The 21,244-nt window shown below is 39.7% G+C and overlaps 1 protein-coding gene across 2 annotated transcripts; it reads left to right on the forward strand.

The window, feature by feature from the left end:
- Positions 1-18: 18 nt before the first annotated feature.
- LOC133539908 (zinc finger protein 391-like) lies at positions 19-11,674 on the forward strand. Of its 2 annotated transcripts, XM_061882236.1 has the most exons (4): positions 20-139; positions 1,637-1,740; positions 4,095-4,338; positions 8,819-11,674. In XM_061882236.1, the coding sequence occupies exons 2-4, from the start codon at positions 1,639-1,641 to the stop codon at positions 10,066-10,068; spliced, it is 1,596 nt and encodes a 531-aa protein (XP_061738220.1). In that variant the 5' UTR covers positions 20-139; positions 1,637-1,638; the 3' UTR covers positions 10,069-11,674. The 2 variants fall into 2 exon arrangements, with proteins under 2 accessions (XP_061738221.1, XP_061738220.1); XM_061882237.1 differs by lacking the exon at positions 1,637-1,740 and having other exon boundaries at positions 19-139.
- The last annotated feature ends 9,570 nt before the right edge of the window (positions 11,675-21,244 follow it).

The raw sequence follows: 21,244 nt of genomic DNA on the forward strand, positions 1-21,244 counted from the left end.
TGTGTTTCGCTGGGACATTAATGATTGGTGCACAACTACTTCGTCAAGCCACATAACAAAAAGTCACATTTAGGAGTTGCTTGTTATAAAATAAAAATAAAAGATATTTGACTCCTCTCTACTAAAAGGGTCCAATGAGGTAATTGAAATTATATATTTTTACATTATTTATGTCATTTAACTGAGATATTGTTCGAAGCTAACGTGCTATCGTTAGCACGCAAGCAGGCCTATGTAGAAAATTAAAACGTTATTTTAACAGTTCTGAATGATTATATTTTATTATTTAATAATTTAAAACTGTGTTTTCTTTATTGTACAGTCATGCATAAAATTATTAGATATCTGTTGCGAGAAAGGAACATTTTGTTTTCGTAATTTTAGACTGAAGTGCTAACATTGTGTTACACATACATACTGTGGTTACTTTATTAACATTGAAAATAAATTATACAATTTCCAAAGACATGCACCTGGGGATAGGTTGATTGGCAACATTAAATTGGCCCTAGTGTGTGAATGTGAGTGTGAATGTTGTTTGTCTATCTGTGTTGGCCCTGCTATGAGGTGGCGACTTGTCCAGGGTGTGCGCCGCCTTCCGCCCAATTGTAGCTGAGACAGGCACCAGCGACCCCAAAGGGAATAAGCGGTAAAAAAAAAATGGATGGATGGATGGCATTTCTAATTGGCCAACTTTACATTATACCTTTCTCACAATAAACTATGAATACATTTGAACTATTTCGTTTTAATTACACTTTGCTAAAAATGGCTATATTTGCCTTGGCCTACTTCCAAAATATACAGTATTTATCATACATTTGGTTTGGCAGTAAAAACACAAAGGCTTTGTTATGTTTCAGCATTAGTCAGCCCCCTTGTTGTGGCTTCCTTTGCAGAACTGTGAGATTTTTTTTAACGCTGAAGTGAAGGAAATGTGAATTTCTTAGAAGTTTTAACATTCCCTACAGCTTGTAGTTAGGATGAGCAGAAAGGCTGTTTTTTTAACATTATATTGATTGCTGTATTGCACACAGTTGGTTATTTTTTCCCAAAATGTGTATCAAGACACTTTTTTTATTAATTCAATATACTTATTACTTAAAGGCCTACTGAAACCCACTACTACCGACCACGCAGTCTGATGGTTTATATATCAATGATGAAATATTAACGTTGCAACACATGCCAATACGGCCGATTTAGTTTACTAAATTGCAATTTTAAACTTCCCGCGAAGTATCCTGTTGAAAACGTCGCGGAATGATGATGCATATGATGACGCGTGCGCGTGACATCACTGGTTGTAGCGGACATGTTCTTCCAGGCCGATCCAAGCTATAAGTAGTCTGCTTTAATTGCATAATTACACAGTATTCTGGACATCTGTGTTGCTGAATCGTTTGCAATTTGTTCAACTAATAATGGAGAAGTCAAATAAGAAAGATGTAGGTGGGAAGCGGTGTGTTGCAGCTGCCTTTAGCAACACAAACACAGCCGGTGTTTCCTTGTTTACATCCCCGAAGTTGAAGCTTTACTATGGAACAGAGCGGTCAAGCGAACATGGTTCCTGACCACATGTCAACCGGCAGGTTTCGGTGAGAAAATTGTGCTAATAAGTCGGCTCTTACTGTAGACATGAGCGGAGCTTGCGTCCTCCTGCAGCTGCGGACTATTACCTCCTCCCACCGGAGACACTGGCGGTCACCACACCCGTGGTCACACCCCTCCGACTTTCAGGTACCATATAATCTCACTAAAACACTATTAACACAATAAGCAGATAAGGGATTTTCCAGAAGTATCCTAGTAAATGTGTCTAATAACATCTGAATCGCTCCCACTGCCCTTGGTTTTTTTTTTTTCTAGTCCTACACTCTCACCGAATCGCTCTCGCTGCTGGTGGCTATGATTGTAAACAATATGAGGCTGTGAGGAGTTCTAAAAACCAATGACGTCACGTGCACATCCTCTGCTACTTCCGGTACAGGCATGGCTTTTTTATTAGCGACCAAAAGTTTCAAACTTTATCGTCGATGTTCTCTACTAAATCCTTTCAACAAAAATATGGCAATATCGCGAAATGATCAAGTATGACACATAGAATTAAACTGCTATCCTCGTTTGAATAAGAAAATATAATTTCAGTAGGCCTTAAGGTTATATACTAAAAAGTAACTGTCATGTTTGCACATTTTCTTTACTTTGATCACATATAATGGACATTTTGTTGCGATCTGCTGTTTAGATCTTCACATGTTTTTTCCATCTTTGTTTCATTCTCAGTCCGACCCGTTTATTTCCTGTTTTTGTCCATCCCTATGGTCACTCATCAGTCCACCTGCTAGTCTCGCCCCGCACACCTGCTACTAATTTTCACCCTCCTATTTAAGCTCGCCTTTTCTGTTCACTCATTCTCGGATCCTAATTTGCCCACGCGCATCAGTGACGACTCTCATCCTTCGTATGTATTTTCTCGCTAGCTCTCACGCTAAGCCACTTTATATTCCAGCTTTCATGCTGGATGTTTTTGTTTACTCATTTGTGTCCTCGTACCAAGTTTTAGTTTTCCTTGTGTTTTATCCTAGCTTTCACGCTAGCGTCTTTTGTTTACTTTTTCTCTTTACACTAGTATTTTTGTTCATAGACTTTTGTTATTAAATAAATACCCTTTATCTTACCTATGCTGTGTTCTGCTTCGACGCATCCACGGGAAAACCACACCGGCATTACCATGCCGAAGAAGAGTCCTCACACATTTGATAGCAAGTGATCGATCCTTATTCAATGAGACAAAAACTGTAGTTAAATAAATGTTAAATATGAAAAAAGTGCTTCAATATACTGAACACAAATTGAATATGCATCTATAGTTGTCGTGTAATAAAATCATGAGGTGCCCAAAGATTCTTAGCACAGCATATTTCTTCATGTGTGAGTGAGGTTTAACCAACATACTATTGCACAGCCACACTAGCTGTCACACTGCTCACGCTGCACATCTGTTTGTTTTCTGTTGATTTAAACATGTTGCTTTCGGAAACAGGAACGGAAAAGCCAATTAATCTCAACTGTGCCGTCCTTGCCACCATTGACACAAGTTTGGATGTTTTGTTTTTAGAGGTTCTTATCAAGCTCGACTGTAAGGTTGGGAGTGGGAGAATCGAGCTGGCGTCAATTCCACCGACGCTGCAGCACAATGCAACTTTTATACGTGCAGACTGACTGGATGGAGTCATAAAGATATTAAAGTTCCAGCAGAATGTTTTCTAAATATTTTAAAAAGGTGGTCTGTGCGGCCACTGCTCATCTTGTATCAATAATTACTATAGTTGTAGAAAACAGGATGAATTACACAATCCATAATAATGACTAAATTATGTTAATTTCATGTGTAGAAGAACATTATAACTTCTGTCAGTTCATTTGTAAAATATTATATTTGCATACATGCTAACCTTCCCGATTTTCTCGGGAGACTCCCGAATTTTAGTGCCCCTCCCGAAAATCTCCCGGGGCAACCTTTCTCCCGATTTCCACCCAGACAACAACATTGGCGGCGTGCCTTAAAGGCACTGCCTTTAGCGTCCTCTCTCACCTGAAAACGAAACTATATGTGTCTCCGTTATCCATAGGTTTATCTATAACCCATAAAGTAGACATTCACAGAGCTATTTCTCAGCGTGTGTTTATTCCAGACGGCACGTTAATACATTGACACGAAACATCCGGATTCCCGTCATACATTGCTTCAAAGCAGAAGAAGAGACATGGCAAAGACGAGTAAGAAAAAGAAGTACGCTTGCAAGTTCCGAAATGATTGGAAAAAACTATTTCAGTTCATCCAGGACAGCTTGAAGGGAAAGGGATATGCTGCCTGCAAATTTTGTAGATCAGATTTCTCCATTGAACACGGTGGCCCGAACGGATATACTCATTACATATACTCAGATTATATATATATATATATATACACCCCCATCTCCCGAATTCGGAGGTCTCATGATTGACAAGTATGTATATTTGATGGACTAAATTATATTCGACATGTCTGAGCTAAACTTTGTTTGTGTTGTCTTGCAAATGTCTAACAGATGAACGGTTGTGAAAAAGAAGGTCCCCTTCAGCAGAGAGTGAGCTCCTCTTTGAAGCAGAAGGAGCCACACCCCCCTCATGTTAAGGAGGAAGAGGAAGAAGTGTGGATCAGTCAGGAGGGAGAGTGTTTTCTCGGGCAGGAGGAGGCTGGTCTCACCAAGTTTCCACTGACTGTTGTCTCTGTGAAGACTGAAGACCATGAAGACAAACCACCGGAGTCCTCACATCTTCATCACAGTCCAAGTAAGAACAACATCCACATATCATCTAATACAATGTTTCTTAAGCACAACAGGGGCTGCGTGCGCCCTATGGAAGACCGCCAAAAATGTCTGTGTCGAACTCAGTTGTACTATAATTTTCCACCACTTGTGGCAGTAATGACAATAGAACAGAGGAAGTCTGGCGCCGACGCGCAAAAATTATGACTAAAGTGGTGGAGCTGTATTTTCATTTGCACCCACATTTTATTGAGAGTTTATTCAAAAAAACATATATTGTTATTTAGTCAGAATGTATTTTAGTACTACATAATTGTATGCACTTGTATTTTTCATCGGTTTGTATGAGTCTCTTCTTTTGCAGTAAATGTGATTATATTTGTTTTTGTTAGGCCTAAGCCTTGAAAATACTCTGTGATGAACAAATGCTTTCATATCATTTATCCTGTTTAACTGTAAGTAGTTATAGTTATTAAATATAAATAAAATCGGGTAAGATGACTAATTCAGCGGTAATATTTGAGTTGGCTGCGGGGCCCTGTGTAGTGAAAAAGATGACCCTGAAATCAAAAAAGTTAAGAAACCCTGATGTAGATAAAAATGTTTGTAACACATTTTAAGCAAGGGTTTAACATTCTCTGTCAGGATGAAGATGGATACATGCTTTCCCCCCAAAAATATACATTCTGTATTAAAAAGGAACTGCACTTTTTTTTTACATTGTTTTGCATATTTTCTTACAATTTTTATGTGAGACAAGAACATGTCATTCTCTTTTATATGCATTCTGAATAGTAAAAAAACTGCTTGTAGAAGGCGTCTAACATTACAGGTATTAAGAGTTCTCTATTGCGTCCACAAAGCCCTCTAAAAAACACCCCAAATTCACCAATGTTACTTGAGTTGCGTTTTAGTTTATTTGGAACATGCAAACATACAACATGATACATCACAATTTCCAGTTTCTCTTTTCAACATGTTCGAAAAGGAGTAGGAAGAAGCAGAGCTTATTTAATCCTACCCCTTTTTCTCTTGCATAACAGTTGCTAAAACTTGGGTTCACTTCCTGTTTGCAATTTATTCACAATATACTCCATAAGTAATCACAATGAAAATAAATAAATAAATAATAATTGGTGAAGTGAGTTATATTTCATATGATGAGATGAGTAAGATTATTTTGAGAATGAATGAACTTGGTAAGAGTCTGTGCTGGATTATAAATCATGCCTCACACTTGTATAGTAAAAGGTTGTGGTTATAAACCGACATGTTTGTTAAATTCAATTTTAACCCAAAGACATTGCTAGTAAGAAATGGCAAGATGCTCGTTTCATCCCAGCATTTTTTTTTTTTTTTTTTACCAAAGGAGTGAAAATTAAACTGAATTATCCATCTAAACTGAGTTTTGTGCTGAAGCGAGAGAGGTGCATTGTCACTTCCTGGTCAGAAATGTAGGGGTGTGGCTAAAATCTAGAATCAGCCATGCCTCTTAAACTCCTGTGTTTTGGTCGTGACATTATAACTAGTGACATTGTCTTTTTTTAGCATAGATTTTCAATTTAAAACTTAAACCCATAATACGTTTGTCTTTCAACCTCTGTTCAAACTTAATCATAACGATCTTTTAAATTACACCATTAAAGCAAATGTAAAAAGTGATTTAAGTGGTATTTTCATAAATTGAAATTTAGAGGTCAGGATTGGGGACAGCTACGTCTCAATAGAAAATAGTCTATAAAAATCTGATTTAGTATTCATTTATCTTATCACTAGCTCAAATAATGCCCTGGGTTTAAACAAATCATAACATGATCTCAGTAAAATCCGTGTCTGAATTTTTAGTTGTTTTGCTAAACCATTTTCTTTTTAGTAATAGGATAGCACTTGGAATTAATTTGACAGAATGCTCCAAATACTGTACATATACTGTATACTGTATAAAATCTTAATGGAGGCGTTTGGATGTTTTTTTTAAGCGCTTTAAAGAACGACTCTCATAGGCTCCATTGTAAGCGGACTTTTGTTTACAAGTTAGAATGCTTAAATAATAAATATATATGTGTGCTTGTCTTTCATAAGGATTGTGAATGATAGGCAAAAATCCCCCAAAAAGTGCATTTCTTACCAGTTCAAGACCAACCCTCCAATTCCATACTGTTCTAATTCATTGATTAAGGTGTTATGATTAATTGTGTCAAATGATTTTGTTAGATCAATAAACACTGCAGCTGCATATTGTTTACCACTAATTGTGATGATGAATGCCATTGATGTTGAAATGTTGGCTCTGTGATTATTGGTTGTCCGCAAGTGTTCCACTTTTATAAATTAATACGTTAGAGATGCGCGGTTCGCGGTGAGAACCGCGGAGTCCGCGGATAAACCGCGGGTCGGATGGGTGACATGACGAAAAAATAGATTTTAAATAGATTCGGGCGGGTGGCGGTTGAACCAATTCGGAAATATATATTGTAATAATCCCAGGAATGTAGGCTCATAAAACTTCTTCGTTTGTCTTGTCTTTATTGCACAAGATGTAATACAACCACACAACATCTCTCATGTCTCTAACGCTTTTCCCGGGACAACTCGAACTCTCACTTCCTGTCGACAACGTCACTTCCCTATCTCTCCCGAAAGTCCCGCCCTCCAGCCAAAGTCATTGGCTAACACCCCGTAGCCAGCCGCTACATTATACATAATTAAATGTTATGTTGAAGAGGTTCATTTAGCCTACTGATGTGTATTTATAAATGGTTAATTTATACAGGCTAGTAGGTAAAGTGTTGTACCTGACAACTCTTGGAGGGAGTTACACTTTCTAACCTCACTAATGCCTTGCATCATCTATATTACATATATAACAACGGGCGAGTGGCGGGAGGGTGTGGCTTTGATGAAATGTTGGTTCGGGTGGATTGCGGGTGGATGACAACTTTAGTGATGTGGTTGCAGATGATAAAATTGCCTATCCGCGCATCTCTAGAATACGTCTAATCTGTTGTCCAACAATTTTTCAATAATTTCCGAAAATTATTGAAGTAAAAAAATAGGTACAGGTATAAATAGGTACAACATTTGCTATTTTCATTTTGTTTGGCAATTTGCCTGTTTTAAAAGATAAGTTACTGATGTATACTCTATATTGCCAAAAGTATTTGGCCACCCGTCCAAATAATGAGAATCAGGTGTCATAATCACTTGTGTATAAAATCAAGCACTTAGGCATGGAGACTGTTTCTACAAACATTTGTGAAAGAATGGGCCACTCAGTGATTTCCAGCGTGGAACTGTCGTAGGATGCCACCTGTGCAACAAATCCAGTCGTGAAATTTCCTCGCTCCTAAATATTCCAAAGTCGACTTTATTATAAGAAAATGAAGAGTTTGGGAACATCAGCAACTCAGCCATCAAGCGGTAAGCCATGTAAACTGACCGAGAGGAGTCAGCAGATGCTGAAGCGCATAGTGCAAAGAATTTCTGCACGGTTTGTTGCTACAGAGCTCCAAACTTCATGTGGCCTTCCAATTAGCCCACGTACAGTACGCAGAGAGCTTCATGGAATGGGTTTCTATGGCCAAGCAGCTGCATCAAAGCCATACATCACCAAGTCCAATGCAAAGCGTCGGATGCAGTGGTGTAAAGCACATCGCCACTGGACTCTAGTATCGTGGAGACGCGTTTTCTGGAGTGTTGAATCACGCTTTTACATCTGGCAATCTGATGGACCAATCTGGGTTTGGAAGTTGCAAAGAGAAAGGTACATTTCGGACTGAATTGTACCAAGTGTGAAATTAAGTGGAGGAGGAATTATGGTGTGGGGTTGCTTTTTCAGGAGTTGGGCTTGGCCCCTTAGTTCCTGTGAAAAAAAGCTTTGAATGCTCCAGGATACCAAAACATTTTGGACGATTCCATGGGATGGCATTTTGAGTTCATATGTAAGTAAAGCCAGGTGGCCAAATACTAGTGTATGTCAAAGGTTCTGAAATGTCTTCAATAACCGTTTTAATTGTTTCCATATCAAATCCGTTACCATCAGTTGAGTTCTTCGAAAAAGTGTAAACTGGATTTAATTTACAGCTACATAAACACTGTCTAGTGTTTCGGAGGCATACAGCGTACGGCTAACAATTGAATTACAGCATAGTTCATCCTAAAAAAGGACTTCAAAATGGAAGATTCCTTTTTATTGGTGGCATCCAACTAAGTTAGTGCATGCAAACATAGTGTTTGTCTCAGAACAAAGCCTTGACACCTTGAACTCACCAAATACTCGCTCGTGGTACTCAGACCACCCTCTGCATGGAAGTTATTTTATTTACACTCAGTGAATGTGTTAAAATACAGGAATGAAACCCTGCAAACATTTTAAAAATGTGTGTGACTTACAAAATTACATGATTTATACATTACCATTATGCTGTCCCCTGTTTGTATTACATGCACTACATGATAGTTGACATGTCAGAGTTAAAATGTGTTGTTTTGTTTGTGTTCAGACATCCAACGGCTGATTGGACGTCAGGAAGAACGTGTCCCTCAACCGCAGAAGGAGAGCTTCACTTTAAAGCAGAAGGAGCCACAGCCCCGCCATTTGAAAGAGGAAGAGCCACAACTCCCTCATATTAAAGAGGATAACAGCAAACAGTCCCCTCCTTTAAAAGGGGGGGAGCCAAAGCCTCATCATGTTAAAAAGGAAGAGTTGGAGCCAAAGCCCCCATATGTTAAAGAGGAAGAGGAGGAAGTATGGATCAGTCAGGAGGAAGAGTGTCTTCTAGGGCAGGTGGGGGCTGATCTCACTAAGTTTCCACTGACTGTTGTCTCTGTGAAGACTGAAGAGCATGAAGACAAACCACCTGAGTGCTCACAGCTTCATCACAGTCCAAGTGATGAGAACATAGAGGTGGAACCTTCAAGCAGCAGCTCACCAAAACACATGACAACAGAAGCTGATGGAGACCACTGTGGAGGACCACAAGCAGACAAGATCTTAGCTCCACTATCAGATAGTGACGACATAACATCAGACGTTGATGTAAACATGGAATCACACCTGAGAACACACACAGAAGAAAAACATTTCAGTTGTTCATTTTGCGGTAAAGGATTCATGAGCAAATGTCATATAGAAGCACACATGAGAACACACACAGGAGAAAAACCCTTTGGTTGTTCAGTTTGTGCAAAAGGCTTTGTTGTAAAATCTAATTTGACTAGACATATGAAAATACACACAGGAGAAAAACCTTTCAGTTGTTCAGTTTGCTGTAAACAATTCTCGCTCAAAGGTCGTATGCAAACACACATGAGTACACACACAGGTGAAAATAATTTCGGTTGTTCAGTGTGTGGTAAACAATTTGTTTACAAATCTAATATGCTAATACACGCAAGTAAACACGCAGGAGAAAAACTTTTCGCATGTTCTGTGTGCGGTAAAAGATTCTTTACCAAACATCATATGGAAAGACACAAGACAACACACACAGGTGAAAAGCCTTTCAGTTGTTCAGAGTGTGGTAAAAGATTCTCTCACAGGAGTAATATTCAAAGACACAAGAGAAAACACACAGAAGAACAAGCTTTTAGTTGTTCAGTGTGCACCAAACGATTCTCTCACAAAAGTAGCATGCAAAGACACATGGGAACGCACACAGGAGAAAAACCTTTCAATTGCTCAGTGTGCGCTAAACGATTCTCTCACAAAAGTAGCATGCAAAGACACATGGGCGCACACACAGGACAATAACTGTTCCTTTTTGAAAGTCAAAGTCTGTTGCAGGGCTTCTCTAAAGTCCAGATTTCGGTCCAAAATTGCCAATCCGCACCAAGCCAGCCCATCTGTTCAAACTATGTGTATTGTCACAGTGCCCAGAAATATTAAATACGTGTGTTAAATAAAACCTCTGCCATGTTTTTAATTACATATATTAAAGCCTACTCTAGGCTACTGTATTTTAAAATTGGCCATTATGGTGGTAATTGGAGAGACAAGGGATTTCTGAGGTGGTACTTGGTGAAAAAAGTTTGAGAACCACTGCATTAGTAAGTTAGCGCTCTCTAAGCATCTGCGTAAAGTTTGCAGACTTCCCTTTTAAAGAGAACTGTTAGAATACATTGGGTTGTCAAATAGAGTGCACCTGCTGGTTCACCCGCCATGGACCTGATCAGACTTCAGAGAAACAGGAGACCATTAGCACATTTCAAAAGACTTTGTCATATAATGATGTTTAAGAAGCATTTAAGTCCCATCTTAAAACTCATTTGTATACACTAGCCTTTACATAGATCCCCCTTTTAGACTAGTTGATCTGCGGTCTCTTTTCTGCTCTGCCCCCTCTCCTCCGTGGAGAGGTTATAAGGTGATCACTGAGGAAGCGCTAGCTTTTCAAAGTTGGGACCCGGGTGGACCACTCATCTTTGCATCAGTTGATGATGTCTCTGCGCTGCTGACTTGTCTCCACTCAAGATGATCCCCTGCTGGGCCCAAATCGCTCTTGCTTCTGGTGGCTATGATTATAAACAATGTGAGGAGTCCAACCCGTGATGTCACGCGCACATCGTCTGCTACTTCCGGTACAGGCAAGGCTTTTTGCTCTTACTGCTGGTGGCTCACATTATAAACAATGTGAGGATGTGAGGAGCCCTCACACCGGTGACGTCACGCGCACATACTTCCAGAAAAGGCAAGGCTTTTTTATTAGCGACCAAAAGTTGCAAACTTTATCGTCGATGTTCTCTACTAAATCCATTCAGCAAAAATATGGAAATATCGCAAAATGATCAAGTATGACACTCAGAATGGACCTGATATCCCCGTTTGAATAAGAAAATCTAATTTCAGTAGGCCTTTAAGCGAATGTTTACTAGTGTTGTGTCACACCTATGGATCATGTTTTGTTTTGTCATGTTATGTTTTTGATTTTGGACAATCAGTCACGTTTTGCACTTCCTGGTTTTGTTTGTTTCCATGCCAACCTCATTAGTTTTATCCTAGTCATGCCCCTGCCCTCAGTCCCGCACCTGTTCCTAATTATCACAGCCACTACTTAAATCATTTTCTTTCTGTCCATCATTCTGGGATTTTTGCATTCTGCTTCATGCCACATTTCTATCACAAACCTCCACGCCTTGCCACGCTGCTAAACATTTGGACCACGCCACGCAAGATCCTTGTATTCTTTCGCCTAAGTGCTGGTTTTTTTTGGTTTATTGTTAGCATCGTTTGTTCATTTATAGATAGCCATGCCATTGTGCTGTTTTTGTTAACGTTTTAACATATATTATTACCCGCCATCGAGCGTGCTTTTTGTTTTGCCTTTTGTATTTAAGTAACAAATAAAAATGTACTTACATTCATGCCTGATTCGTCCCACATCATCCTTGCATCGAGGAAGCACAAACACCCACAGCTCAAGCTTGACATGTTGTTTAACTTGAAAAGAAAATGTCAAGAAAAGTGTGTGAAATTACAAATTCTATGTGGTGTATGACTGGAAAGTGTGTTAATTGAATCCATCCATCCATCCATTTTCTACCGCTTGTCCCTTTTGGGGCGCGGGGGGTGCTGGAGCCTATCTCAGCTGCATTCGGGCGGAAGGCTGCGTACTCCCTGGACAAATCGCCACCACATCACAGGGCCAACACAGAAAGACAGACAACATTCACACTCATATTCACACAATGCCTGTTGTGTTAAATACTGTGTAAACAAAGGTGGTTTAGCACAGTGGTTCTCAAAGGGGGGTACGCGTACCCCTGGGGGTACTTGAAGGTATGCCAAGGGGTACGTGAGATTTAAAAAAAAATATTCTAAAAATAGCAACCACTCAAAAATCCTTTATAAATATATTTATTGAATAATACTTGAACAAAATATGAATGTAAGTTCATAAACTGTGAAAAGAAATGCAACAATGCAATATTCAGTGTTGACTGCTAGATTTTTTGTGGACATGTTCCATAAATCCTAAAGATTTCTTTTTTTGTGAAGACATTTTTAGAATTAAGTTCATGAATCCAGATGGAGCTCTAATACAATCCCCAAAGAGGGCACTTTAAGTTGATGATTACTTCTATGTGTAGAAATATTTATTCATATTTGAATCACTTGTTTATTTTTCCACAATTTTTTAGTTATTTTTATATCTTTTTTTCCAAATAGTTCAAGAAAGACTAGAACAAATGAGCAATATTTTGCACTGTTATACAATTTAATACATCAGAAACTGATGACATAGTGCTGTATTCTACTTCTTTATCTCTTTTTCAACCAAAAATGCTTTGCTTTGATTAGGGGGTACTTGAATTAAAAACATATTACAGGGGGTACATCACTGAAAAAAGGTTGAGAACCACTGGTTTAGCGCACATCTTAAAGGCCTACTGAAATGAGATTTTCTTATTTAAACAGGGATAGCAGGTCCATTCTATGTGTCATACTTGATCCTTTCACGATATTGCCATATTTTTGCTGAAAGGATTTAGTAGAGAACATCCACGATAAAGTTCGCAACTTTCTGTGTTAAGAGAAATGCTCTGCCTCTACCGGAAGTCGCAGACGATGACGTCACACGTGTAGGGGCTCCTTACATACTCACATTGTTTTTAATGGGAGCCTCCCACAAAAAGAGCTATTCGGACCGAGAAAAGGACAATTTCCCCATTAATTTGAGCGAGGATGAAAGATTCGTGTTTGAGGATATTGATAGCGACGGACTAGAAAAAAAAAAGATAAATAAAAACGCGATTGCATTGGGACGGATTCCGATGTTTTTAAACACATTTACTAGGTTAATTCTGGGGAATCCCTTATCTTTCTATTGTGTTGCTAGTGTTTTAGTGAGTTTAATAGTACCCGATAGTCGGAAGGGTGTCTCCACGGGTGTCTTGACGCGCAGTGTCTCAGGGGAGTCCACGGCAGCTATTGACGGCACAAGCTCAGCTTTTCTCCGGTAAGAACTGTCTTTTTAACCACAATTTTCTCACCGAAACCTGCTGGTTGACATTTAGTAGGATCCATGTTGGCTTGACCGCGCTCTGATCCATAGGAAAATTTCACCTCCAGGAATTTTAAACAAGGAATCACCGTGTGTTTGTGTAGCTAAAGGCTAAAGCTTCCCAACTCCATCTTTCTACTGTGAATTCTCCAATATGAATTGAACAAATTGCAAAAGATTCAGCAACACAGATCTCCAAAATACTGTGTAATTATGCGGTTAAAGCAGACGACTTTTAGCAGTGTGTGTGTGCAGCGCTCATATTTCCTTAAAACCCGTGACGTCTTGCGTACACGTCACCATTACACGATGTTTTCAAGACGAAACTCCCGGGAAATTTAAAATTGTAATTTAGTAAACTAAAAAGGCTGTATTGGCATGTGTTGCAATGTTAATATTTCATCATTGATACATAAACTATCAGACTGCGTGGTGGATAGTAGTGGGTTTCAGTAGGCCTTTAAATAGATGAATGTTTTTTTCTAACATGGAAGAGTTAATTGGAGTAAAGTACACCTTCAATTAGTGTCAGTAATGCACCCTAAGTTGGTTTGCCAACCGCCAATAAAACACAAAAAACAAGAATGCAAATAAAGTTCTGGGGGAAAAAAATAATGGAGAGGAACTGTTCTTGCGCATGCGCGGAGCGTGTGTCTGCCAGTGCCAATCGTGTTGTGAAACGCAACATAGCAGCGTTTTCTTTAAGTCTGCTTCGATTCCTTCATTTTTACTTTTTTACTTATTCGAAAAAAAACAACCCTGAACTTTATTAATTGTTCGTGTCAGGCGTAGCTCAACTCGTCTCCGTGCACTTTGAAGCTTCTCAGGCTTAGCTGTTGTCTGGCTTAACTCGCTATAGATGTCGTAGCTCTATAGCTGCTAACACAGAAAAGTGGAAGTTATCAACACATCGCTTAGCAGAGATCAAATGTGAGTATAAAGTGTTGTGATTGTGTGAAAATGTCTAAAATAGTATTGATGAATCAGTTGGTGAATGAGCGAGAAGGGCCTATAAGCTGCAGCCGCAAACACTCACAATTTGCGCCCACAAGCGTGACGACAACTGAAGTTAAATTGGAGAGACGATAAGTAGTTCGGGCTTCGCGGTGGGAGAGGGGTTAGTGCGTCTGCCTCACAATACGAAGTTCCTGCAGTCCTGGGTTCAAATCCAGGCTCGGGATCTTTCTGTGTGGAGTTTGCATGTTCTCCCCGTGAATGCGTGGGTTCCCTCCGGGTACTCCGGCTTCCTCCCACTTCCAAAGACATGCACCTGGGGATAGGTTGATTGGCAACACTAAATTGGCCCTAGTGTGTGAATGTGAGTGTGAATGTTGTCTGTCTATCTGTGTTGGCCCTGCGATTGTAGCTGAGATAGGTGCCAGCGCCCCCGCGACCCCGAAAGGGAATAAGCGGTAGAAAAATGGATGGATGGATGGATATGTAATTCGGAAAACAGAAAATTGCTTAAAAGAAGTTAAGATTGCGGTGAGGTTTGGGTTAGTGTGAATATAATCAGCTGTAAAAGCAACACATTCAACAACCGAAATAACAACAACGTTGCAATAGCCAAGTGTCCACTGTCGCCTTGTCATGTCTTTTTTGTATTCAACATGCAAACAAGACATATTGAACATCTACAGACACATTGAGGCACTTCAAACAAAAAGGTTAAAACCAGGGGTAGGGAACCTATGGCTCTAGAGCCAGATGTGGCTCTTTTGATGACTGCATTTGGCTCTCAGATAAATCTTAGCTGACATTGCTTAACACAATAAGTAATGAATAATTCCGCTGGTAATTACAATGTTAAAAATAACGTTCAAAATATAAAACATTCTAATGTATCTTAATCCATCCATCCATTTTTTACCGCACCTGTTCAAGAAATAATGTTATTAAAAAAATTTTGACTTATTATATTCTAAAAATGTTGGTTTTACTTAAAAAATGCACGCATTTAGTTGTATTCGTTGTTAAAAAATATGAAATACATTTTTTAAATATTTGGCTTTCATGGCTCTCTCAGCCAAAAAGGTTCCCGACCCGTTAACATGATAAGTAATGAATAATTCCGCTGGTAATTACGATGTTAAAAATAACGTTCAAAATATGAAACATTCTCATGCATTTTAATCCATCCATCCGTTTTTTACCGCACCTGTTCAAGAAATAATGTTATTAAAAATAATTACTCATTTTACTCTAAAAATTTTGGTTTTACTTAAAAAATGCACGCGTTTAGTTGTATTCAGTGTTAAAAAATATGATATGGGTCTTCACGGAAGTACATTTTAAAATATTTGGCTTTCATGGCTCTCTCAGCCAAAAAGGTTCCCGACCCCTGGGTTAAACAATTGCACTGTGGCCATGTTGTTTTTCTTCTTCCCCCCAAAACTTTATTTCAATAACAATATAATACAAACATTTAACAATCAAAGGCCTACTGAAATGACATTTTCTTATTTAAACGGAGATAGCAGGTCCATTCTGTGTGTCATACTTGATCATTTCGCCATATTTTTGCTGAAAGGATTTAGTAGAGAACATCGACGATAAAGTTCACAACTTTTGGTCGCTAATAAAAAAGCTTTGCCTTTACCGGAAGTATGTGCGTGTGACGTCACCGGTCTGAGGGCTCCTCACATCCTCACATTGTTTATAATGTGAGCCATCAGCAGTAAGAGCAATTCGGACTGAGAAAGCAACAATTGCTCCATTAATTTGAGCGAGGATGAAAGATTTGTGGATGAGGATATTGATAGTGAAGGACAAGAAAAAGAAGAAAAAATAAATAAATAAAAAGCGACGGCTCCGGGCGGCGACAGTGTGAGCGTTTCAGATGTAATTAGACACATATACTAAGATAAATCTGGAAGTTCCCTTATCTGCTTATTGTTTTAAATGTGTTTTAGTGAGATTGTAAAGACATACCTCAAAGTCGGATGGCTGCGGTGAACACGCCAGTATATCAGAGAGAAGCCGAGGAGCCAAGCTCACAGCTGCCTTTTTTGACAGCTTGTCCAGGGTGTACCCCGCCTTCCGCCCGATTGTAGCTGAGATAGGCGCCAGCGCCCCCCGCGACCCCAAAAGGGAATAAGCGGTAGGAAATGGACGGATGGATGGACGTACTGTACAATCTACTAATACAAGTTTCAATCAGTCAATCAATCAATCATGCCTGTGTACAATATCACAACAAATGTCAGTCGTATGGTTATTGTCAGTACTATCAGAAAACAAAGACTAAAACTAACTACAACCAACGCGAGCAATGTTTTGCTGGTGAAAAGAAGTAGAGCACGCTTAGCAGCCAAATGTAGACCCAAATCTAAAGAGGAGACATTTTACCAAGGTATGTCTATAAGCTACGGTTTGAAAAGTTTCAGATTGCCATATACAATGGGGCAAAAAAGTATTTAGTCAGCCACCGATTATGCAAGTTCTCCCACTTAAAATGATGACAGAGGTCTGTAATTTTCATCATAGGTACACTTCAACTGTAAGAGACAGAATGTGGAAAAAAACAATCCAGGAATTCACATTGTTGGAATTTTAAATAATTTATTTGTAAATTATGGTGAAAAATAAGTATTTGGTCAACCATTCAAAGCTCTCACTGATGGAGGGAGGTTTTGGCTCAAAATCTCACGATACATGGCCCCATTCATTCTTTCCTTAACACGGATAAATCGTCCTGTCTCCTTAGCAGAAAAACAGCCCCAAAGCATGATGTTTCCACCCCCATGCTTCACAGGTGGTGTGGTGTTCTTGGGATGCAACTCAGTATTCTTCTTCCTCCAAACACGACGAGTTGAGTTTATACCAAAATGGATACATGGATGATACAGCAGAGGATTGGGAGAATGTCATGTGGTCAGATGAAACCAAAATAAAACTTTTTGGTATAAACTCATATAATTAGTCGAGAATCGTAACGACACATTTTAGGTTTACTAAAGGTCTGACATGTTTAGTAACTTTACCAGTGGCAGTAGTTAGGAGACGATGCCGGTGCATAACTGGCAACCTGGATGTGACACACTCCCAGACTTTCTAATTGGTCAAACGGTAGAGGGCATGACATCGAAATAAAAGCAATGACAATATTTCGAGGCTGTAAATCTAATTTTGAAATGAGCATATTCCGGCTGAACTACTGTTTTCAGTTATAGAGGTATTTGAAAAGAACATGATTCATTAATGCCTTTTGATGACTTAAAGGGAAATTAAAACACATGGTTCTTTTAACAAGAAGTGACCCACGAACATAAAGGAGAAACAAATAACAGAAAAAAGACCCTGAACAAAAACAAAACAAGAAACAATCATGTGCGAGTGATAGCACTAGAATAATATACAAGGAAATAAAAGTATCTGGCTAGCCTTCTCCTCAGTAGCGCTGACTGTCACTACCACATACATCTTATATATATATATATATATATATATATATATATATATATTGTGTGGTGTGTTTGTCTCCCACATAGATTTGAAGCCAACTTATACAATAACTTAGTTTTATTTAGTGCATTCAAAAGCATTGAATTTCCCATGTGACTTGGCAATATCTTGTGTCCGCAGACATCAGTGAAGAACATTTTCTCCCTGAGCAGCACAATTGGAGCTTCAGGATGGAGCAGGAGGAGCCACAAACCTTCCATGTTAAAGAGGAAGAGGAGGAACCACAGCCCTGCAATATTAAAGCGGAAGAAGAGGACCACAACATCGGGCAGGAGGAGTTTGAAGGACTAGAGGATAACCAAGTAATCCGTGTTGTCGTGAAAAGTGAAGATGATGTGGTCAAAGATGAGAGTGAAGAGAAGAGAGTGGTGGAGCCTCCAAGCAGCAGCTCAACTCAACACATGACAACAGAAGCTGATGGAGACCACTGTGGAGGATCACAAGCAGACAAGCTCTTAGCCCCACTATCAAATAGTGACAATGTAAATATGGCCTCACACTTGAGAACACACACAGGAGAAAAATCCTTTGCTTGTTCAGTTTGTGCAAAAGTGTTTCTTAAAAGCTCTCATTTGAATCGACACATGAGGACACACACAGGAGAAAAACCTTTCAGTTGTTCAGTTTGTTGTCAAAGATTCTCCAACAAAAGTAACATGCAATCACACATGAGAACGCACACAGGAGAAAAACCTTTCATTTGTGCAAACTGTGGCAAAATGTTTTCCCAAAGTGGAGCGATGCTGTCACACATGAGACGACACACAGGAGAAAAACCCTTCAGTTGTTCAGTTTGCGAAAAAACATTCTCTGACAGAAGTAATATGCAAACGCACATGAGAACACACACAGGAGAAAGACATTTCAATTGTTCAGTTTGTGCAAAAGGATTTGTTAGAAACTGTGATTTGACTCAACACATGCGGACGCACACAGGTGAAAAACCTTTTATTTGCTCAAACTGTGGCAAAAGTTTTTCCCGCAAATGTCATATGCAAACCCACATGAGAACACACACAAGAAAATAACCTTGCAGATGTTCAGTTTGTGGTAAACAAAAAAAATAAATCAACATAAGTCATATGGAAACATGAAAATACACTGATGGAAGAAACATTCCGGTTGATCGTTTTTGTGCAAAAAAACTTTGGTAGAAATTGTAATTTGACTTGACACTTGGGTTGCCTAAAGATGTAGTGACAGAAGATGGGCCTCAATTAATTTCCAGTGAATTTGAGACGTACAGATGAAAGCTATCAAGCACAAAAAAACGTATTACTTATCATCCTGTCTAATAGTCTGGCTGAAAGATTAGTCTAGAACTTCCAAAAGTTCCTGCAGTGGGTGGCATGATTTTGCAAATTTCTGGTTTAGTCACTGAATCATGCCAATACCAAGAAAACTTCAACAGAGTTGTTTTTGACAAAGACCGGCCTGTGGTAAAGCCACTAAACACTTCACTTGTCCAACCAAATAGTTGGCCAACTAGTCACAAACCAAAAAAAAAAATATCAGATTTTTCCGGACTGGTCAGTCAGTGCTGATAAAAAAAACTACAGGAGAGAAGTGTTTAAATTGGGTCCTGTAACCGTCCATCTGTCATCTTCGGCTTATCAGGGGTCGTGTAGCGGGGGCAGCAGCCTAAGTATAGAAGCTAAGACTTCCCTTTACCCAGGTACTTAGTATAAATATTCAAGGCGTAGTCACTCTGTGTCCTGGGTGACCACCTACTGGTTGGACGTGCCCTGAATACCTCCACAGGAAGGCATCCCGTGGGCATTCTGACCATATGCCCAACCCACTGTATTATGCTTCACTTGATGTGGAGGAGCAGCGACTTTACTCCAAGCTCCTCCCACATGACAGAGCTTCTCACCCTATCTCTAAGGGAGAGCCCCGTCACCCAACGAACGAACCTCATTTCGGTCACTTGTACTCGTGGTCTTGTCCTTGTGGTCATAACCCAAAGCGCATTACCATAGGTGGGGATAGGAACGTAGATTGACCGATAAATTGAGGGTTTTGCCTTCCGGCTCAGCTCCTCCCTCGCCAAAACAGACTGATCGATACAGGGTCCGCATCACTGCAGACGCCACACCGATCCTCCTGTCGATCTCAAAACACACTCTTCCTTCATTCGTAAACAAGACCCAAGAACTCTTCCACTTGGGGCAGGATCTTGTGCCCAACACGGATTTAGCACCATATTCTTTTCTGACTTGGAAGTGCTGAGTTTCATAAGCCAGCCAAAATCTTCTGGATGAGGAAAAGGGGTATGTGGAAACCTGGTTGTGCTGACGGAACGTTCGCTGCTGGGTGCATGAAGGACTCGTGGGAGAAATGGAGAGTCCTGGCACTGAGTCTCAGTGCTTTCCGTTGTGGACTTACAAACCCTGTTTCCATATGAGTTGGGAAATTGTGTTACATGTAAATATAAACGGAATACAATGATTTGCAAATCCTATTCAACCCATATTAAGTTGAATACACTACAAAGACAAGATATTTGATGTTAAAACTCGTAGTTTACTTTGTTTTGCAATAATAATTAACTTAGAATTTCATTGCTGCAACACGTGCCAAAGTAGTTGGGAAAGGGCATGTTCACCACTGTGTTACATCACCTTTTCTTTTAACAACACTCAAACTTTTGGGAACTGAGGAAACTCATTGTTCAAGCTTCGAAAGTGGAATTCTTTCCCATTCTTGTTTTATGTAGAGCTTTATTCGTTCAACAGTCCAGGGTCTCCGCTGTCGTACTTTACGCTTAATAATGCGCCACACATTTTCGATGGGAGACAGATCTGGACTGCAGGCGGGCCAGGAAAGTACCCGCACACTTTTTTTTACAAAGCCAGGCTGTTACACATTCTGAATGTGGCTTGGCGTTGTCTTGCTTAAATAAGCAGGGGTGTCCATGAAAAAGACGTCGTTTAGATGGAAGTATATGTTGTTCCAAAACCTGTATGTACCTTTCAGCATTAATGGTGCCTTCACAGAAGTGTAAGTTACCCATGCCTTGGGCACTAATGCACCCCCATACAATCACAGATGCTGGCTTTTGAACTTTGCGTCAATAACAGTCTGGATGGTTCGCTTCCCCTTTTGTCCGGATGACACGATGTCGAATATTTCCAAAAACAATTTGAAATGTGGACTCGTCAGACCACAGAACACTTTTCCACTTTGCATCCGTCCATCTTAGATGATCTCGGACCCAGAGAAGCCGGCGGCGTTTCTGGATGTTGTTGATAACGGCTTTCGCTTTGCATAGTAGAGCTTTAACTTGCACTTACAGATGTAGCAATGAACTGTATTTAGTGACAGTGGTTTTCTGAAGTGTTCCTGAGCCCATGTGTTGATATCCTGTAGAGATTGATGTCGGTTTTTGATGAGGGATCGAAGGTCACGGTCATTAAATGCTGGTTTCCGGCCATGCCGCTTACGTGGAGTGATTTCTCC

Source organism: Nerophis ophidion, linkage group LG21 (assembly GCF_033978795.1).
Source record: "Nerophis ophidion isolate RoL-2023_Sa linkage group LG21, RoL_Noph_v1.0, whole genome shotgun sequence".
Classification (NCBI taxonomy): domain Eukaryota; kingdom Metazoa; phylum Chordata; class Actinopteri; order Syngnathiformes; family Syngnathidae; genus Nerophis; species Nerophis ophidion.

What these genes read in the sequence shown, in the direction of transcription:
- LOC133539908 (XM_061882236.1), top strand. Translation starts at nt 1,639, where the DNA reads ATGAGCGGAGCTTGCGTCCTCCTGCAGCTGCGGACTATTACCTCCTCC. An exon ending in CACACCCCTCCGACTTTCAG is followed by an intron (nt 1,741 to 4,094) that starts GTACCATATAAT and finishes AATGTCTAACAG; the next exon opens with ATGAACGGTTGTGAAAAAGA. An exon ending in ACATCTTCATCACAGTCCAA is followed by an intron (nt 4,339 to 8,818) that starts GTAAGAACAACA and finishes GTTTGTGTTCAG; the next exon opens with ACATCCAACGGCTGATTGGA.